Source organism: Alosa sapidissima, chromosome 7 (genome assembly GCF_018492685.1).
Source record: "Alosa sapidissima isolate fAloSap1 chromosome 7, fAloSap1.pri, whole genome shotgun sequence".
In the NCBI taxonomy this organism is placed as follows: Eukaryota; Metazoa; Chordata; class Actinopteri; order Clupeiformes; family Clupeidae; genus Alosa; species Alosa sapidissima.
This window is the reverse complement of record NC_055963.1, coordinates 16,751,368-16,767,030: the sequence shown is the minus strand read 5'-3', so window position 1 is coordinate 16,767,030 and position 15,663 is coordinate 16,751,368. Positions and strand designations below refer to the sequence as shown.

Genomic DNA, 15,663 nt, shown 5'->3' with positions numbered 1-15,663 from the left:
GACTTCCACGTTGCGTTCAAAATACGCATTAATGGATTTCTCATTCATACCACCCCATACTTATGTAGACCTGACCTACCTAATAGAAATACGATGTGTGCAAGATTTAAAGATCCCGAGGTCACTGTTACAAACCCTTTTTTCCTAGAACGATACAGGGTGTTCATTTTCCACTAGCCTATAGTGTTGAACTGCAAATAATAGCAAGACACACATTTTAAGTCTTTATTAATGAATAATTTCACTTTTATTATGCATAAAATATATGAGCACACAATATGGTGTTACAATTCCATGTGGAGAAGTCAATAACAGATTAGGAAATTAGTTTTTTTTTTTCATGATGCTTTTTTTTTATCAGCCTACTGATAATCAGTGCACATTCAGGATATGAGAAAAGCACAAATAAAGTAGTAAAGAAATCCACACTGCGTTAATATAATTTCAGCAATATTATTAACATAAACTGAGGTATCTGTGTTTTCAAACAGCTGAAAGGCTGTCTCTCTCTCTCTCTCTTTCTGTGTGTGTGTGTGTGTGTGTGTGTGTGTGTGTCTGCGACCCACATCATTTCATCACTGAGCGTAAAAGAAATAGGGTGTCACCAAGTTGAAATCCTGGTTCCTAAACAAGAATAAAGAATGACATCACAACACATTAAAACAAACAATGTGAAACCTTTTAAGAAAATCTATAAAAGGAGTAACAATAAATTCTGAAACTGTGTGGCATTTTTTTGAAAATGATAAATAAGTCCTCAAGATACTTCCTACTACAACCAATCAACACTTGTAAATGTAGGCACTCCCATCCTCTAGTAATGGTATTGACAGATGCCGTAATAATTCCTAGCTAAGGTCTCCTCTGCACTGTAGCTTGAATGTGATTCTCTTGCTGTAAGTCACTTTGGATAAAAGTGTCTGATAAATGAATAAATGTAAAGTGTGGCCAGTGGTGTTTGGGACATCCACTTGTTCACTACAGCAACCACAGTATAGTATACAAGTATAGTAACTACAGTGTTTCCAAAACCTTTTTTTTCTTGCGGCACACTATTTATTATGAGATAATCTCGAAGCACACTACCATGATATTAAACATACACAAGTCACAACATACTTTTACACAGCGCTCCGTTTGGGAAGCACTGATAGTATACACTATCAGTATACATAGTAGTATACACTATACTAGTATAGTATACATATTAGTAAACATATATAGTATAGTATACACTATACTATATCAGTATATACTACTCAGTATGTATTCATGGGTTTCATCAGGTCCCTTTCCACAGGTGTATTAATCAAGCATCATGCAGTCTGCAATGCATTCATAATCTAGGTGCTTGATGTTCGAACCTGATGTTCCGAACACAGGGCTAGACTTTTACTTCCACAGAAATTTCTTATTAATCTGTTTCAGATTAATTCTGTCAGTTGTCATGATTAGTGATTAATTATTGGCAATGTGTGTTGGTATAGAAGTTATAGATAGTTTAGATGGTATAGAAGCACTTGGCATTCTAAAAGCTTATGCATGCAATGGTTTTGGGAAAGAGAGACCCTAAAGAATGTTGTAGCCAAAACTTTAGCATTAAAGTTGACATTCAAGAATATATCAAGTGTGTGACTATACACTTTATGTGCATGTATATATGTGTTTATTTAACCCCTGAATATGTGCCTAGACACTATACAGGGGCTCTAATCTATACCCTACCCTATCCTCTACCATGTGTGAGGATGTGTGGTTATACCTAATCTATATGAGTAGTCCCCTACCGCACGTGAGGACATGTGCGGTTATACCTGATCTATATGAGTAGTCCCCTACCACACGTGAGGACATGTGTGGTTATACCTGATCTATATGAGTAGTCCCCTACCACACGTGAGGACATGTGTGGTTATACCTGATCTATACGAGTCCCCTATCATGTGTAAAGTAATGTGTGGTGATACTTGATCTATACGAGTCCCCTATGATGTGTGAAGAAGTGAGGTCATTTTACCTGTGAATCTTCTGTCCCTTTCTCCTCATGAACTCCGCATCATCCACAGTCCACACAGAGCCCTTCACTCCCTCCACACGCACAAAGCACTTGTGCAGGCTGAGGTTGTGCCGCACGGCATTCTGGACACGCATACACGGAGAGGGACATTACACTCAGACCATATTTATATAGTATGAAGAAAGACCATCCACTTCTTACATTTAGTATGCTCTTGTTCAAAGTGGTTTATTTGTGTATGTGTGCGTGCGTGTGTGTACAGTATGTGTGTGTGTGTGTGTGTTTAACATCATCTCTCCTGCTGTACCTTCCATGTGGCGGTGTTATATCTGAAGTAATGAAACATGTTCGTGAACCACTGGTAGATCTCATTAAGGGCCAGTTGCTTCTCTGGAGAGTCCAGTATGGCCTTAGAACACGGGGAAGCATCAGAGAGCATTTTTTACTTTAGATCCATGGAGAACTGACAGAAGAATTAACTTATCTAAAATTTGCAAACATTACAGCATTTGAAAAAACTTAGAGCAACGTTTGGAACTGCCCAATTTATGTAACATTTATTACACGATGAGCCCAAAAAACAAGTGTTCTGTCTGTTCAACACCTGTGTAATCATAACTTGTTGAGATAGCCTATTAGAAATTATTAATTTAATTAATTAATTATTTTTTTTATTTTTATTAATTATTTTTAATATTATAATATTAATGTATAAAGTATAAGTAATAATGTATGTGTGTTGAGAAAAAATGTCAGCCCTAAATGCATTATTCCTTGAATTTCAAAAACAATAAATAAATAAGTTTTGCAAAAAATAAAAATTGTGCTCAATAAAATGTAATGATGTAACTCACGCATCTGATCATGGCGGCATACGTGTAAGGAGGTCTGATGTTGTTGTTCTTGTAGCAGTCAATGGTGGACATAACCCCTGCAGTGGTTAATGGGGAAATTAGTATAAATATTTGTGGAAGCATCGTGGGTGATCACAAATATGGGAATGTTGGAAATTGAATGTTCTAAAGAATATCTGGGTCAAAGAGTATAGAAGTTAGGCCCAGAGCCCAGGCCTACTTCTATACTTTTTGTCTGGGTTCACTCAGAGCCTTATAGATAGACAAAAGTGTGAGAGAAAAGGTCTCAAGTTTTTCTCTCTAGGGCTCTGGGTTCACTGAATTCAACATGGAATTTTAGAACCTTACATTGTTTGCGGAACAAAATCTTCTGTTATAATGTTCAAAACTCCCTGGAGTGGATCTGAATCACGGGGAAGATGAATTATTAACTTTTGTTCACTGTGAGAGGGGGCGCTGGGCCTCGGTGGAGGTTTTTTCTTTTTCTACTAGGTTTTTTTAGGGCTCATATGGGACACTGATTGAAATGTAGCTCAGCTGTGATGTCGTTTAGCATCTGGCACCTCACCCGGCATGAACTGTGAGGCAGGGAAGTGCAGGTAGCTGGTGGACAGCAGATCACTGGGCGTCACCATGGCACCCTGAATGCCCCCGTTTGGGAGCATGAAGTGGGGAACCCTCAGAGGGTCCCCAAGGTTCCTCTCCACCCCCTCATTCTGCACAGCAAATGGGAAACAGGGCAAAAGCAGGTCAAACAGCAGCATATTGAATCTCTGACATTATTTATTATCTCTTATTTGTTACATTATCTCCAAAAATTAAGCAGATAGAAGGTTGTGTGAAATCTGTAGCAGTAGCAGTGGACAATAAGTCAATGAAAAAAGGGTCATGAAGGTCGCATGTTGAGTGTAGCACTATTTAGAAAATTGATTTATGGTTATGCTTAATGGAATTCAATGTGGGACATTTTGTCGGCCATTTTCAGATGTTTGTTTGAATGTTTTTTTGGCTTGATTGGTTTGTCTCATTCTCAGTATTGTGAGTGGCTGTGCACAGATTGTTGTATTGTACAAGCTGATGTATTACTTTAATTGCACAAAACAATTGGACAAAAAGTCAGAAAATGAATTTGTGTAAAACATGTGTCCACATGCATGTGCTGTAGCTGTAGTACCTCAGCAGTGTCTCCGTGGTCAGACAGATGCAGATGGAACTGCATTTCCTGCAGTTTCTTTCTCTCTAAAGCCAGCTGTCAAACACCAACATAATTTCGAGTCAATAATTATCATCTTCACTGCAGTGCACCTTGCAAAATGCTTCATAAGCACAGAAAGGAGGGGTATCTGATTGGCTGAAACCAACCTCAGATTGCATCTTACACATAATGGGTAATGCATTATTCAGAAAGCATAGACCAGAAATATATGACATTTTTGTAGGGACATACAGGCAGCATTTTCACTTTTCCACTAAGTCCTTTATTGAAACCCCATACCATACACAATTTTTTCCCTTAAGGACATATAGAGTACCGAAGTGTGACGTTTCGATTCCATGACGCCAGTGTCACTGTTTGTTTAGATCCAGTGAAATTGTTGCATTGACAACGCTACCTCATGGCTTCGGTACTCTGTTGCCCTTGCCTAGATTTGGTCAGGTCATGTTAGTGCACAAGTATTTGGGGTTAATTTTGGAATTAGATTTTGGATATGGATTAGATATGGATTTTGGTTAAGGCCTTTTTGGATAATATATATATATAATTTAGTAATTAAATGTTTTTAAATTTTACTTAGGAAGACATGATATTTATTTTATTACACTGTAACAAAGGTGCTTATGATAGATTGGCACTATTAAAATTTAACCCACTTGGTGTGTCACTCACTTGCTTGTCCATGTACTGAACCCGCTCTCTCTGGTCCCTCCACTCTGCCAAGCTCGTGTCCCTGGTACCATGCTCAGGGCAGAGATGTCTGTGACAAAAGAAACACAAAATAACCTCCAGAACACAGACAGGATCCAGACGTATTTTCTTACATTCGTATTCCTTATTTTATATCCTATTTTTTATTGTATTATTGACTCATGTCTGCAGACTGACATACAAGTTCTGAATGATGATTTTTTTTCTATATGTGTTATTACTGATTTAAATAGGAAGGTTCCTCAAGTTTCTGATTGCAACCTGGCCATCTACAGGTGCCCTTAACAAACAGAGAGTTCTCAGAGGCTGCCTCAGAACCACTGCTGAGGGGAGAGGGAGAGAGAGAGAGAAACAGAGAGAGAGAGAGATAGAGAGAAAGAAAAACAGAGGGAGTGAGGTTTGCTGAATTTTACTTAGGTTACTCAAACTTAAGTAGGCTAATCTTATTTTCACTCAGCTCTATATATATTGTTCCACTGGAATTCACTTTGCATTACAATTTACCTTTACAGTTAGATACAACAACAGCAACAACACAAGTATGAGATACAGATCAGATCATAACAGATTCAAATTGCACCATTGATTTGTTTCCAAAGATATATGTCGAGAGAATGTGCTTCTGAAGCTGTTTGTGATGTTCACAGGATATTTTTCTCTGTGATATCTGCCAGTTCAGTTTTATACATTTCAGAGTTTTTTGGTTTGAGTAGGCTACAAACAGTTAATTCTTTATCAAGTGTTTTTGCATCGAAATAATTTTTATTTTGCCCCGGATACAAGAATCATTTCGATGCAAAAACATTTAATAAAGAAATAACTGTTTGTAGCCTATATTCAAATCCAAACAACTCTGAAATGTATAAAATTGAACTGGCAGGTATCAGATATTGGGTTGAAAGTAAGTCATTGTGTAGGCTATGTGTAGGGTGTATTTCATACACAATTTGGCAACCTGGGAAATGTCAGACTAACAGAAAACATGAATGGATCCGTGATTTTAAAATGAAGTTTGATGGTCATGCAAATTCCGTGAGTTTTCTGGGAGAAATAACAAAACGGGAGGGCGTCTGGAGACCTTGAAATATGGGGGAAACCCGGGAAAAACGGGAGTGTTGGCAGTTGTCGTGGGGAACTCTAATGCAGCTTTATCAAAATGTGCTTGTGCACTATATGTTTCTTGTATTGTTTGCATGTGTGTTCAAACAGCACTAATTTATTGCAAGACCTATTTACTGTAGTCTATTAATCACTGTAACCTATGCAGGTTATTGTCTGTCCTGGTGCCACAGTCTGTTATTTATTTAATGTGTCTGGTTGTTGTGTAATAAAATTGTATTTTTGAGTACATCAGCCCCAATACAGTTCCTTTATTGGACAGCCTGCACAGAGATTGGGAAAGGGTAGCATAGGGGTTATTGAGCATAAATTGTGTGCTATTGCGCACCCTGTAGGTCACACATATGTTATCATTCTATTCACCTGGTGAGGCTTCGCTCAGGACTTCCTTGTGTGCTGCCTGCTGCCTTTATGTCAGAGGGAGGACCTTTATTTTGACAAGATGAGTCTGGCCAGTGAGGTGAGCTCTGGTTTGATCTGGCTTGACAATTAACATCTGGACGTTCCGTGGACAGAGACAGATCTGAATGAGGGAAAAGAATAACAGATTTGCGTTGAGAATGTGTATATTTTCTATTTGACATTTACAGTATCCATTCAGTTAGCAGCCATATTTATAGACTGTACTATGGCCTACTGTATACTGAACTGTACACCAACTAGCAAACAATAGGGCAAATCAGATTTTGTGGTCTCCTGTGTATTGATGGGATTTTAGCATCAGTTGAGATAGCAGAAAACTGTAGAAAGCACGAAAGCAACATTTGAAATGAGATCTCATCTGTTTCTCCTAAGGGACCCTAATCTGAGATATAGTCCTCATCTCGTCTCAGCTCAAGTTCAATTACATTTTAACTTAAGAACTTAAAATACTCTTTTCTTGTCTTGCCTTATTTATCCTAAGGGAGAAACAGGTGAGATCTCTAAGAGATTTACTTCTCACAAGACAAAAATAATAGTTTTTCTGAGACACAAAATTTTCCTTTGGGAACTAAAGATATGTGACCTAGGATATGTGTTAATATGATTAATGGATACTGAGATTTTGTTTCAGTAGGTACTGCGTGTTATAGAAAGCCCTTCCTTTGTTCTTAGTTAAAACAGTAAATGGTTTTGACTGTCTCATTTTGTTGTGTTTGAAAGGAACAGTATGAATGTAAAATACTGACATTACATTACAATACACATAGTCGTAGTACCAATAGCATCATCCGAAATAGTAGTAGTAAAGTTGTTCATTTCTCAGTCAACCTTTGCCCTAATTTACCTGCTTAGATTGGAACAGGATTCTACATTGATATTAACAGGACCAATAACATATAGGATGTGGTGTAGGATGGCAGAGGTGGTATTAGAGTGTAGCAGACCTTGGGGCAGCAGCTGGTGTCCTTTCCGCAGAACTGTAGGTCTGAGTGGCCTCAGCTGAAGGGGCTGCTTATGGACTTTGATGCTGACACTCTTACAATGTCAAGGGAAACAGCACATAATCAGTCATATAATCAGGCCAGAGCCATCAACAAAGAAAACAGATGTTTAAGCAACAGCCAGCACCACAGAGTCAGTCAGATGTGCAGATAACAGCCATTATAACAGAATTACTGAAATGTTTAGGGAACAACTACAGAACCAGTCACATGTTCAGACAGCAGTCAGTCATAGTCTGGGTTTGAATGACTTGCAAAGTAGGCTACTGTACCTGTGATACATGAGCAGACTGAGCATGTGCGGGCGTGAACATGGATCCTCTTGACCTGGCCCCACCTGAGAACTGTATATATGAAGATGTGAAACACACAAAAACTATTAATCGAGAAGTCGTTCTATTGTCAACAATTAAATCAATCGCCAACTATTTTGGTTATTGATTCGAGTAATTATTTAAAGGGACACCAGGCAACGTTTTCATGTTAATTACTCATCTTCGTAAGTCGGTATATGGTTAAATGACTCGTTACAGGGCGAATGAAGACTCTCTCGCTCGCCCCTACTGCCTGTAGGAAGAATATCCCGCTTGCAAGTTCAGTGTGTCCTACGCGCCGACCAAAGCAGGCAGGCTAACGAAACGCTAGAGATTGTTGCAAACGTGTGTATAATGGAAGAGCCGGCGAAGAAGCAACGAAAACCCTTGACAGAAGACGCAAAGAAAAGGAAAAGAGCTTTAGACCGAGCGAGGGGGATTTCTTTAAGGTAAAAAATCTGAAATATCTGATTGCAGCTTATTAAAAAAGAACTCCTGTATATTTATTCCTCTATGATAGTAAAACTGAATATTTTTGGCATGCAGACAAATTAAGGAATTTGAGGACCACTTTTTGACATTCTTTAGATCAAACAACTAATTGATTAATCGAGAAAATTGACAGATGAACAAAAATCGTTAGTTATTGATCTGTAAAATATCATATTGTATCTGGCACCCTGTTGTTTTACAATGTTGATTGGGCGCAGACAGCGCATGTTGAGCCAGGTCTGTAGCATTTGTATGTAAGTTGTGTGAATAGTATGCTTATCCTGATGCGTGTATGAACTCATGTTTCTCTCTACCCTGCCTCCCCTTGTGAGTCGTGATTCTACAGGGTTTCTTCCTTCTGTTCAAAGGGAGTGTTTCTTTGCCTCTATTAGGGCTTTCCACTTCAAGTTCAACCTGGGCTGTGAAAATCGCCTTGACTATATAGGCATATATATGGCACAATTGCATATGTGATTTCTCAACGATACACTGTAAACAACTGCAAAAACTTTCCCCAATTGGTGACGGATAAGGTCAATCTCCCTCTGATCTCTCAGAGGTGTCCTGGGTTGAACTGAGGCCTGTTACCTTCTCTAGTTGTGTTTTCTGGCTGTCACCTTCGTGGCCTTTACTGCCCTCTGCGTTGTCATTGCGTGGCATTCCTGTGGAGAAAAATCTGACATCATTTTTGGACCTCCGAATTGATGTTAGTTCCACATTATTCTTGTGGGTTGTGTTAGATTTGGTCAGGTCATGTTAGTGCACAATGTATTTGGGGTTAATTTTGGATATGGATTTTGGTTAAGGCCTTTTTGGATAATATATATAATTTAGTAATTAAATGTTAAATTTTTTACTTAGGAAGACATGATATTTATTTTATTACACTGTAACAAAGGTGCTTATGATAGATTGGCACTATTAAAATTGATCCCCAGATATTCCAATACCAATATGAAAATTCCTCACAGTGACAATCTTGCTGTCATGTCAATCATGACAATTTAGATGACACAGTGGCAAGTGTTCAGATGGTTATCTTAAAAAAAAAACACCACTGTAAAATAACAACAGACGTGTGCTTCAGGCACGCTCACTGGAAAACCAAGACATGTACTATACGTCAAAGAGTATTCAGTGACACCAATTCCCCCCTGCGAGGGAGTTTCTGAAAGTGCTCTTTATCTCCTTATCCAGAGGTTATGGGTGAACAGAGCCTTGAAGAGCTATAGGAGATTTAGGGGGTGGCTGCCTGCAGCTTGAGTGCACAGGTGCAACTCACAGCTGTGGTTTAGACATGAAGCATGTCTGGGAGCAAGGCGCTTTGTTTCTGTGCCACATTACATGTACTGCTGTGTGGATACAACTCAACTTAAGAGCAGAACCCCCAAACACAGAAGCTACACTGTGGGAGGTAACAAAACTACACACTCTGTCTCACACACACACACACACACACACACACACACACACACACACACACACACAGCAGGGCTGTAGAGGTCATACAATGGAAACTTAAAATATCAAAAAGCAAAGACTGTGTAAAGTTCCACAGTTCCAATGACACCACCCACCCCCCACACATATACAGAAAAAATCTATCTAATCTGTGTATTACCTGCAAAAAAAGGGCATGTTTAACATGAGGCGTGAGGAGTTTTTGACATTTAGAGACAAACCACATCCCCATGTGATGTCACCTTCCATCAAAGTCAAAAGACTGGCATTAGCAGTTTCCGGCAAACAGAGCTGTGCAAATTTTCTTTTGGTTTTTGCGGCTGTTCAAAGGTGACAGGCCAAATGCTTTAAATATTGACTCTTGTTTGTTTTATATCTCCTTGGTTTGAACTTCAAGGGTTAACTAATAGCTATGAGACCTCAAATGAACCTGGTTTCATTTATGTTTAAATTATTAGAATGGTCTCCCTAGACTTTGATTGAGCTGCTTAGTACATTGTTTTCATATTTGTACTATTAATTGTACAATTAATTGTAATTAAAAAACAATTTCCCTACCGGAAACAGAAAACATTTAAGCTACTGATAATATTTGTAAAGAAATGGAAGGAGTAGAGGTGCATGGTGTTCCAATATGAGTGTTGCTATCTTTTGCTACCTGAATTGATTTGGTCTGATAGGTGCACAATGAATCCCAGATAACTCTTTCCTTTATGATTTGCATGTGGTTTGTGGCCATGACACAGTTCTGTATTGAATAATAACAGCTGTGATTGCATTTGTCGGTGACATTCTTTGTTTTACTAGAAACTGTGTACTTCCCTGGAGCCTGATGTGAAATAAACACATGTTGGTACACTGATTTGTGTAAAGTGTGCAGTGCATCTAAAAGAGATGAAAAGCACCATGCCTGCATGCTTCACCAAAAACACAGTGTAATGTGATGTAATGTGGCATTCCAGGCATACAGTCATCCCCCCTAGTAGTGTTAAAATACAAAATAACACCAACAGGGTGAATATCAGCACTTACACTCAAGTGTAATTCACTTGAAAGATGCAGAAGCCTAACACATTATACACATATGCACAAATGTCTTTATTATTGCTGTTGTAATGTAGACGATCAAGGCATAATAACTGATCAAAATCAGGAAATGCACAAAAACACTTTACAGAGCACCAAAGACTAAAGTTGTTTTGGGGTGGATGCTTGATCGTGTATTGAGTCAGATATGATAATAAGGAAATATTTGACTCATTACATACATTACTATTTGTTATGCTCAGGGAATGTTTGGTTTCCTGGCCCTTGCAAGGGCAAATAATTCCTCTGAACCGGCTGGATTTGCATATGTTTTGTCTCTGTGGTGAAAAACGAAGATTCACTTTTCAGTTTCAGTAACCTCACAATCTTACGCATGTTCACGGTTCAACTATAACACAGACATGAGCACAATTATCCACCATCACCTTAACTAGAGCTGCCACTGAACTAGTAATGATACTTTTGATCATGAACAATAGGAAATTGTAGGCCTACTTTTGGCCCAGCTTTGTAGAAACATTTGCCTCTACCCCAGAAATATCCATCCCCTCCAAGCCCTTACCCCTCTTATGCCACTCATGTAGTTTACTAATGAGACAATTAGAAGCAAAAGTGTGCATGCTTTTTCACAGTAAGTAAAAGTAGTAAGTAAGTAAAAACATGCCTGTACACACGACACACACACACAAACACATGCATGCACACACACACACGTTCCATGCTTTGTATTCCACTACACTTTCACATCAAATCTTCACACACAGTTTGCTCTCAACACCTTCTAGAAAGACAGCAATGCAGGCAGTGCAGCATACTGCGTTTCAGAAACAATGCATGTCTGATTCTGCAGAGGTGGGTTAGAAAACAGCATCCCACTGATTCTGCATGGCACTAGCAAGCCAGTGACTTTCAGCCAAATCTGACTCACAGCTTCCATAAATTGTAGCAAAATTACGCTTCACTAATGCAAGCTGGTAGTTTGCTTGATAAAAGCCAAGCCTCAGCAAGGTAATGCAAACCAACCTGCTTTATGCCTGTTGCTCGAACATTCATCACGACTTCTTCAGGACATTTACCTCTGTGTTAGACCTGGTGGTATCTCTGTTCTGTCATGCATACACAGGTAATTTTCAAATGTTTTTTATGGACTTGTAAAGACTCTGAATATGCTATGAGTATGCTGCATGTGAAGTTATTGTACTATTTGCAAGCAGACAACCTCTTGGTTGTTTGGGAAAGTAAACATGCATAGTCAAACAACCAGACAACATTATGCTGTTAAAATGTTTCTAGCATCTAGCTAGCAGTTCTAACAGTATCTAGCTCAGTATCTGTATACCTCTACCATAATTTTATGAAATCAGATAAACAATAAAATGTTCAAATGAACTTGCGATTTTACATCAATTAATGAACAAGTAATAGCATTACAGATGAAATTGACCTGTTCAGTACCACTGTCAAAAGCGAAATCTAGATGTTTTTTCATCTGCCCATTCAGTGAGGCTGAGAAAGACCGAGAAATACTGAGGAATATCTGGTTGTCTAATTTCTAATCTAATATCTACTACGCTTTACCAAAAGAGCAACTTAGGCTACTTCATGACTCGGATTGAAACAGCACATATATTCCATTTCGCTATCTTAGTCTTCCTTTCACACCCCCACGTGTGATATTTGTAATAGTATTGTCATGACTATTCCAAACATACTTACCCAGACCAGAGCAGTCTCTCAAAAATATTGCAGTCTGTTAATTAAATCACACTTTGTATTTCTATATGTTGGAGGAGCGGGAGTGAAACTAAAAAATATAAGATCAGAAAGCATTCCTCACCCACTCTGTCTCTTCCTCTGTTCTTTCGGCAAGCAAAAACAAAAACAAAACAAAAAATTGGTGGTTCCACACGGTAGGTAGAGCAAAGCCAGTGACAGACTTAAAAGTAGTGTTTCACTTATGTTGAGGAAGAAGAAGGAGAAGAAACAGAAGAAGAAAAAGAAGAAGAAGAGATGCACTGATAGCCTTCCTCTGAGTTACCTTCTTGTGCTCACCCCGATAAGAAGCCAACCACAGAAACATCTCCACATCATCTCTGTTAGTGTTTAATGTTTTCATCACAGTTATGTCCCATTTTACACATGATTATAAACTGAACTACATTCTCTGTGTTAAAATCACATTGCAATCTTATTATTTTTTATTTCTGTTGGTCTGTTTGACTATAACATCATTTGAATGAGAAAAAAACATCTATTCACCAATTATCTTCTATAAACACGTGAATAACTTACAGCCTAGTATTGGTTACTACCAATACTAGGCTGTACTACCAATGTTTTTGCTTGAAGGATCTCACAAATCTTTCAAGATATTCACAAAGACTCACACATCATTATTCTAAAATTGTCATATACTTGTCTTTTTATTATGGCAGTAAGATAAATCAGCGGTATATCGATACTTCCCCAGCCTTGGAACTAACTTGATAGGACTTTATTTTACTTTATTTGAACCAGTGGGGGTCAGTGGGTCAAATGTCAACTATTTCGGTGCTTTTCATGACTGACACACACAGGATTTATTCGCTCAGGGTTACAGGGAGCGAAATAAGTGGGAATTCGATTCTATCAGTCTCAGACAATCTCAATATCAACATCAAACAAAACAGTTTCAATGAGTGTCATCTAATGCCACACGTCTGTTTATTCAGTCCTGGTAATAACATAATTGACACATCCTTGAATAACAAAACTGTTTTTCAGAATGGAACTGTAGTGTAGTGTATTTTCCTTTATGCTGCCATGTGAAAGTTGTAGCCTATCCTAGATACAAGCAGTAAACTCTAGCCTGCCTCAAATGTGCCACAGATAAGAATCAGAATCAGCTTTATTGGCCAGGTTTACGTAAACAAACACGGAATTTGACTCTGGTTAATCTTTGCTCTCAAAGTACAACACTCACTTAATACTCACATATAAGAATAAAGAATAAAAAAACATAAAAGAATACAAAGCAGAACAAGATTAAGGCCATGTCCTGCTTAGACTCCACTGCTGCATTGCATCAGTGGAGCTGTATGCTATGTACAATCACGCACAAAACCTATTGAAAATTAAAGCACCAATAAAAACAACAGTGAATGTTTAGGAGAATGTGGAGGAGGTTGTTCCTTGTAACACTAGACCTGTTTAAGTGTTGTTTTTTTTATTATTAGTATTTTTTATCTTAACCAGAAAGTGTGGTAAGGGAAACCAGACCAAAAGTAGGCCCCCTGTCTGTGGCTTTGATTCTTAAAATTAATGTGTTGTCCCTATCTGGACACAGAGATGTGTTAAAAAGACAACTAAAGTTGTGTTGATTCAACGCAAGTTGTGCTATTTTCAACAGATTTTTGAAAAGGAAACAACACAAACTTGTGTGGTCCCTATCTGGACACAGAGATGTGTTAAAACAACGCAAGTTGCGTTGTTTTCGACACATTCATTTTAAAGATGGTTGAATAGGCTTCTGTCTCCTTGGGATAATAAATAATACATAATAATAATAATGCATTTTATTTATAAAGCACCTTTCAAGACACAAGGTCACTTCACAGGATGTCTGAGGATCTTTTTACCATGCGGCCTTACGTGTTGGAGAAGACTTTACAGTCGGGTGAGTCGGGTGAATGCAAGCGCACAAGGGCTGATGGACAAATGTTCAAGGATTCAGAAGCTGTATCCAAATACTAGGTGTAACCACTTATGCTAGCATCTCAAATAATAATAATAACTGTATACATCTTTGCACTGTCCAGTCCTTTAAAAACGACCCAATGTTGAAAAACAAGAGAGTGAACTGTACGAAACCGATAATAACATGATAGTAACATAATTCATCCACAACTGTTGTACAACCTCCACATTTTTCTATGATGAATTGAAGGAAAAATAGGTTGATCAAAACTAATAGTGAAGGATTATCAGAAGAATCTGATCTCTAGAAGGCTTATACCCAAATATAGTCTACTCCGTAAGCCCTCACAGTGCATGCTCTCTCTAACATATCACCCCAATTGTTTGACGTTCTTGTTTGTTCTGAGATTTAGTATTATAAATAAATTTGGCTGTTTTGGCTTTAGTTTTAAATTAGTTGGCCTTTTGCAATTAAGTTTATGTAGCCTATATGGCATCAAAGCTGCTAATGGAGACCATTACAATAGGATGCATTTCACGAAGAATTACCTTGCGCTTCATATGTCGTTAGATACATTTTAACGACAACTTGCTTGTGTAAGAACTAGTCATATATTATTATTGTTATTATTATTATTACTCATAATCATAATAATAAGTATAATAATAATAAATAGTAATATATAATAATATAGTAATGATGGAATACGATAATAACCATAATGGTTGTTACATAGGCCTATATTATATGTTTTATATATATCCATGATCTTGGATATCTTTAGCTAAAAGGTAAACTTACCTGAATGTGTGGTCTCTCTGAGGTGCTGTGCAGTGTAATTCACATCAGAGGGCCTTTATATGCAGAAAAAAGCCACTCCCTCTTTACTTACAACAACTTTGCACACATACAACCAATTAAATTTATGAATGCTTTATGTAGTAACTTAACAGAGCTGTGCTCTGACCTTTGCCAATGGATGCCCTTGGACAAAATGAAGTGTATTTAAGAATTAAATAGTTATCTTTACTGTTTATCCTTTCAGTATGGGATACTACCTAGAGGTGGCAACTTGCAGCTTACAAAGATTCTGCAGCAAAAAATCATAATTGGTCAGCTAAATGTGCTGTGTCTTGTCACGCTATATCATTTCAATTTTTTTGTGGAATGTGAAACTTGCTGACAATCCTGCATGACTAAGAGTACTAAACTCATGTAGAGAAACAGAAGTCAGAGCATGTTGATTAATCATAGCTTCCTGTGGTTCCAAACATGTAAAACCCAGTGGGGAAAAGTGGGAGAGAAGATGCTGAGCAGGTACTCAAAAGAGAC

The 15,663-nt window shown here is 38.0% G+C and overlaps 1 protein-coding gene across 1 annotated transcript; it reads right to left on the bottom strand.

Annotated features, from left to right (window-relative positions):
- Positions 1 to 134: 134 nt before the first annotated feature.
- LOC121713468 (forkhead box protein P1-like) lies at positions 135 to 15,151 on the bottom strand. Its single transcript, XM_042098074.1, has 12 exons — positions 15,133 to 15,151; positions 8,736 to 8,809; positions 7,614 to 7,685; positions 7,285 to 7,375; positions 6,281 to 6,440; positions 4,760 to 4,847; positions 4,046 to 4,120; positions 3,440 to 3,587; positions 2,872 to 2,948; positions 2,325 to 2,426; positions 2,018 to 2,139; positions 135 to 624 (listed from the first exon to the last, which is right to left on the bottom strand). The coding sequence occupies exons 2-12, from the start codon at positions 8,805 to 8,807 to the stop codon at positions 576 to 578; spliced, it is 1,056 nt and encodes a 351-aa protein (XP_041954008.1). The 5' UTR covers positions 8,808 to 8,809; positions 15,133 to 15,151; the 3' UTR covers positions 135 to 575.
- Positions 15,152 to 15,663: the final 512 nt, after the last annotated feature.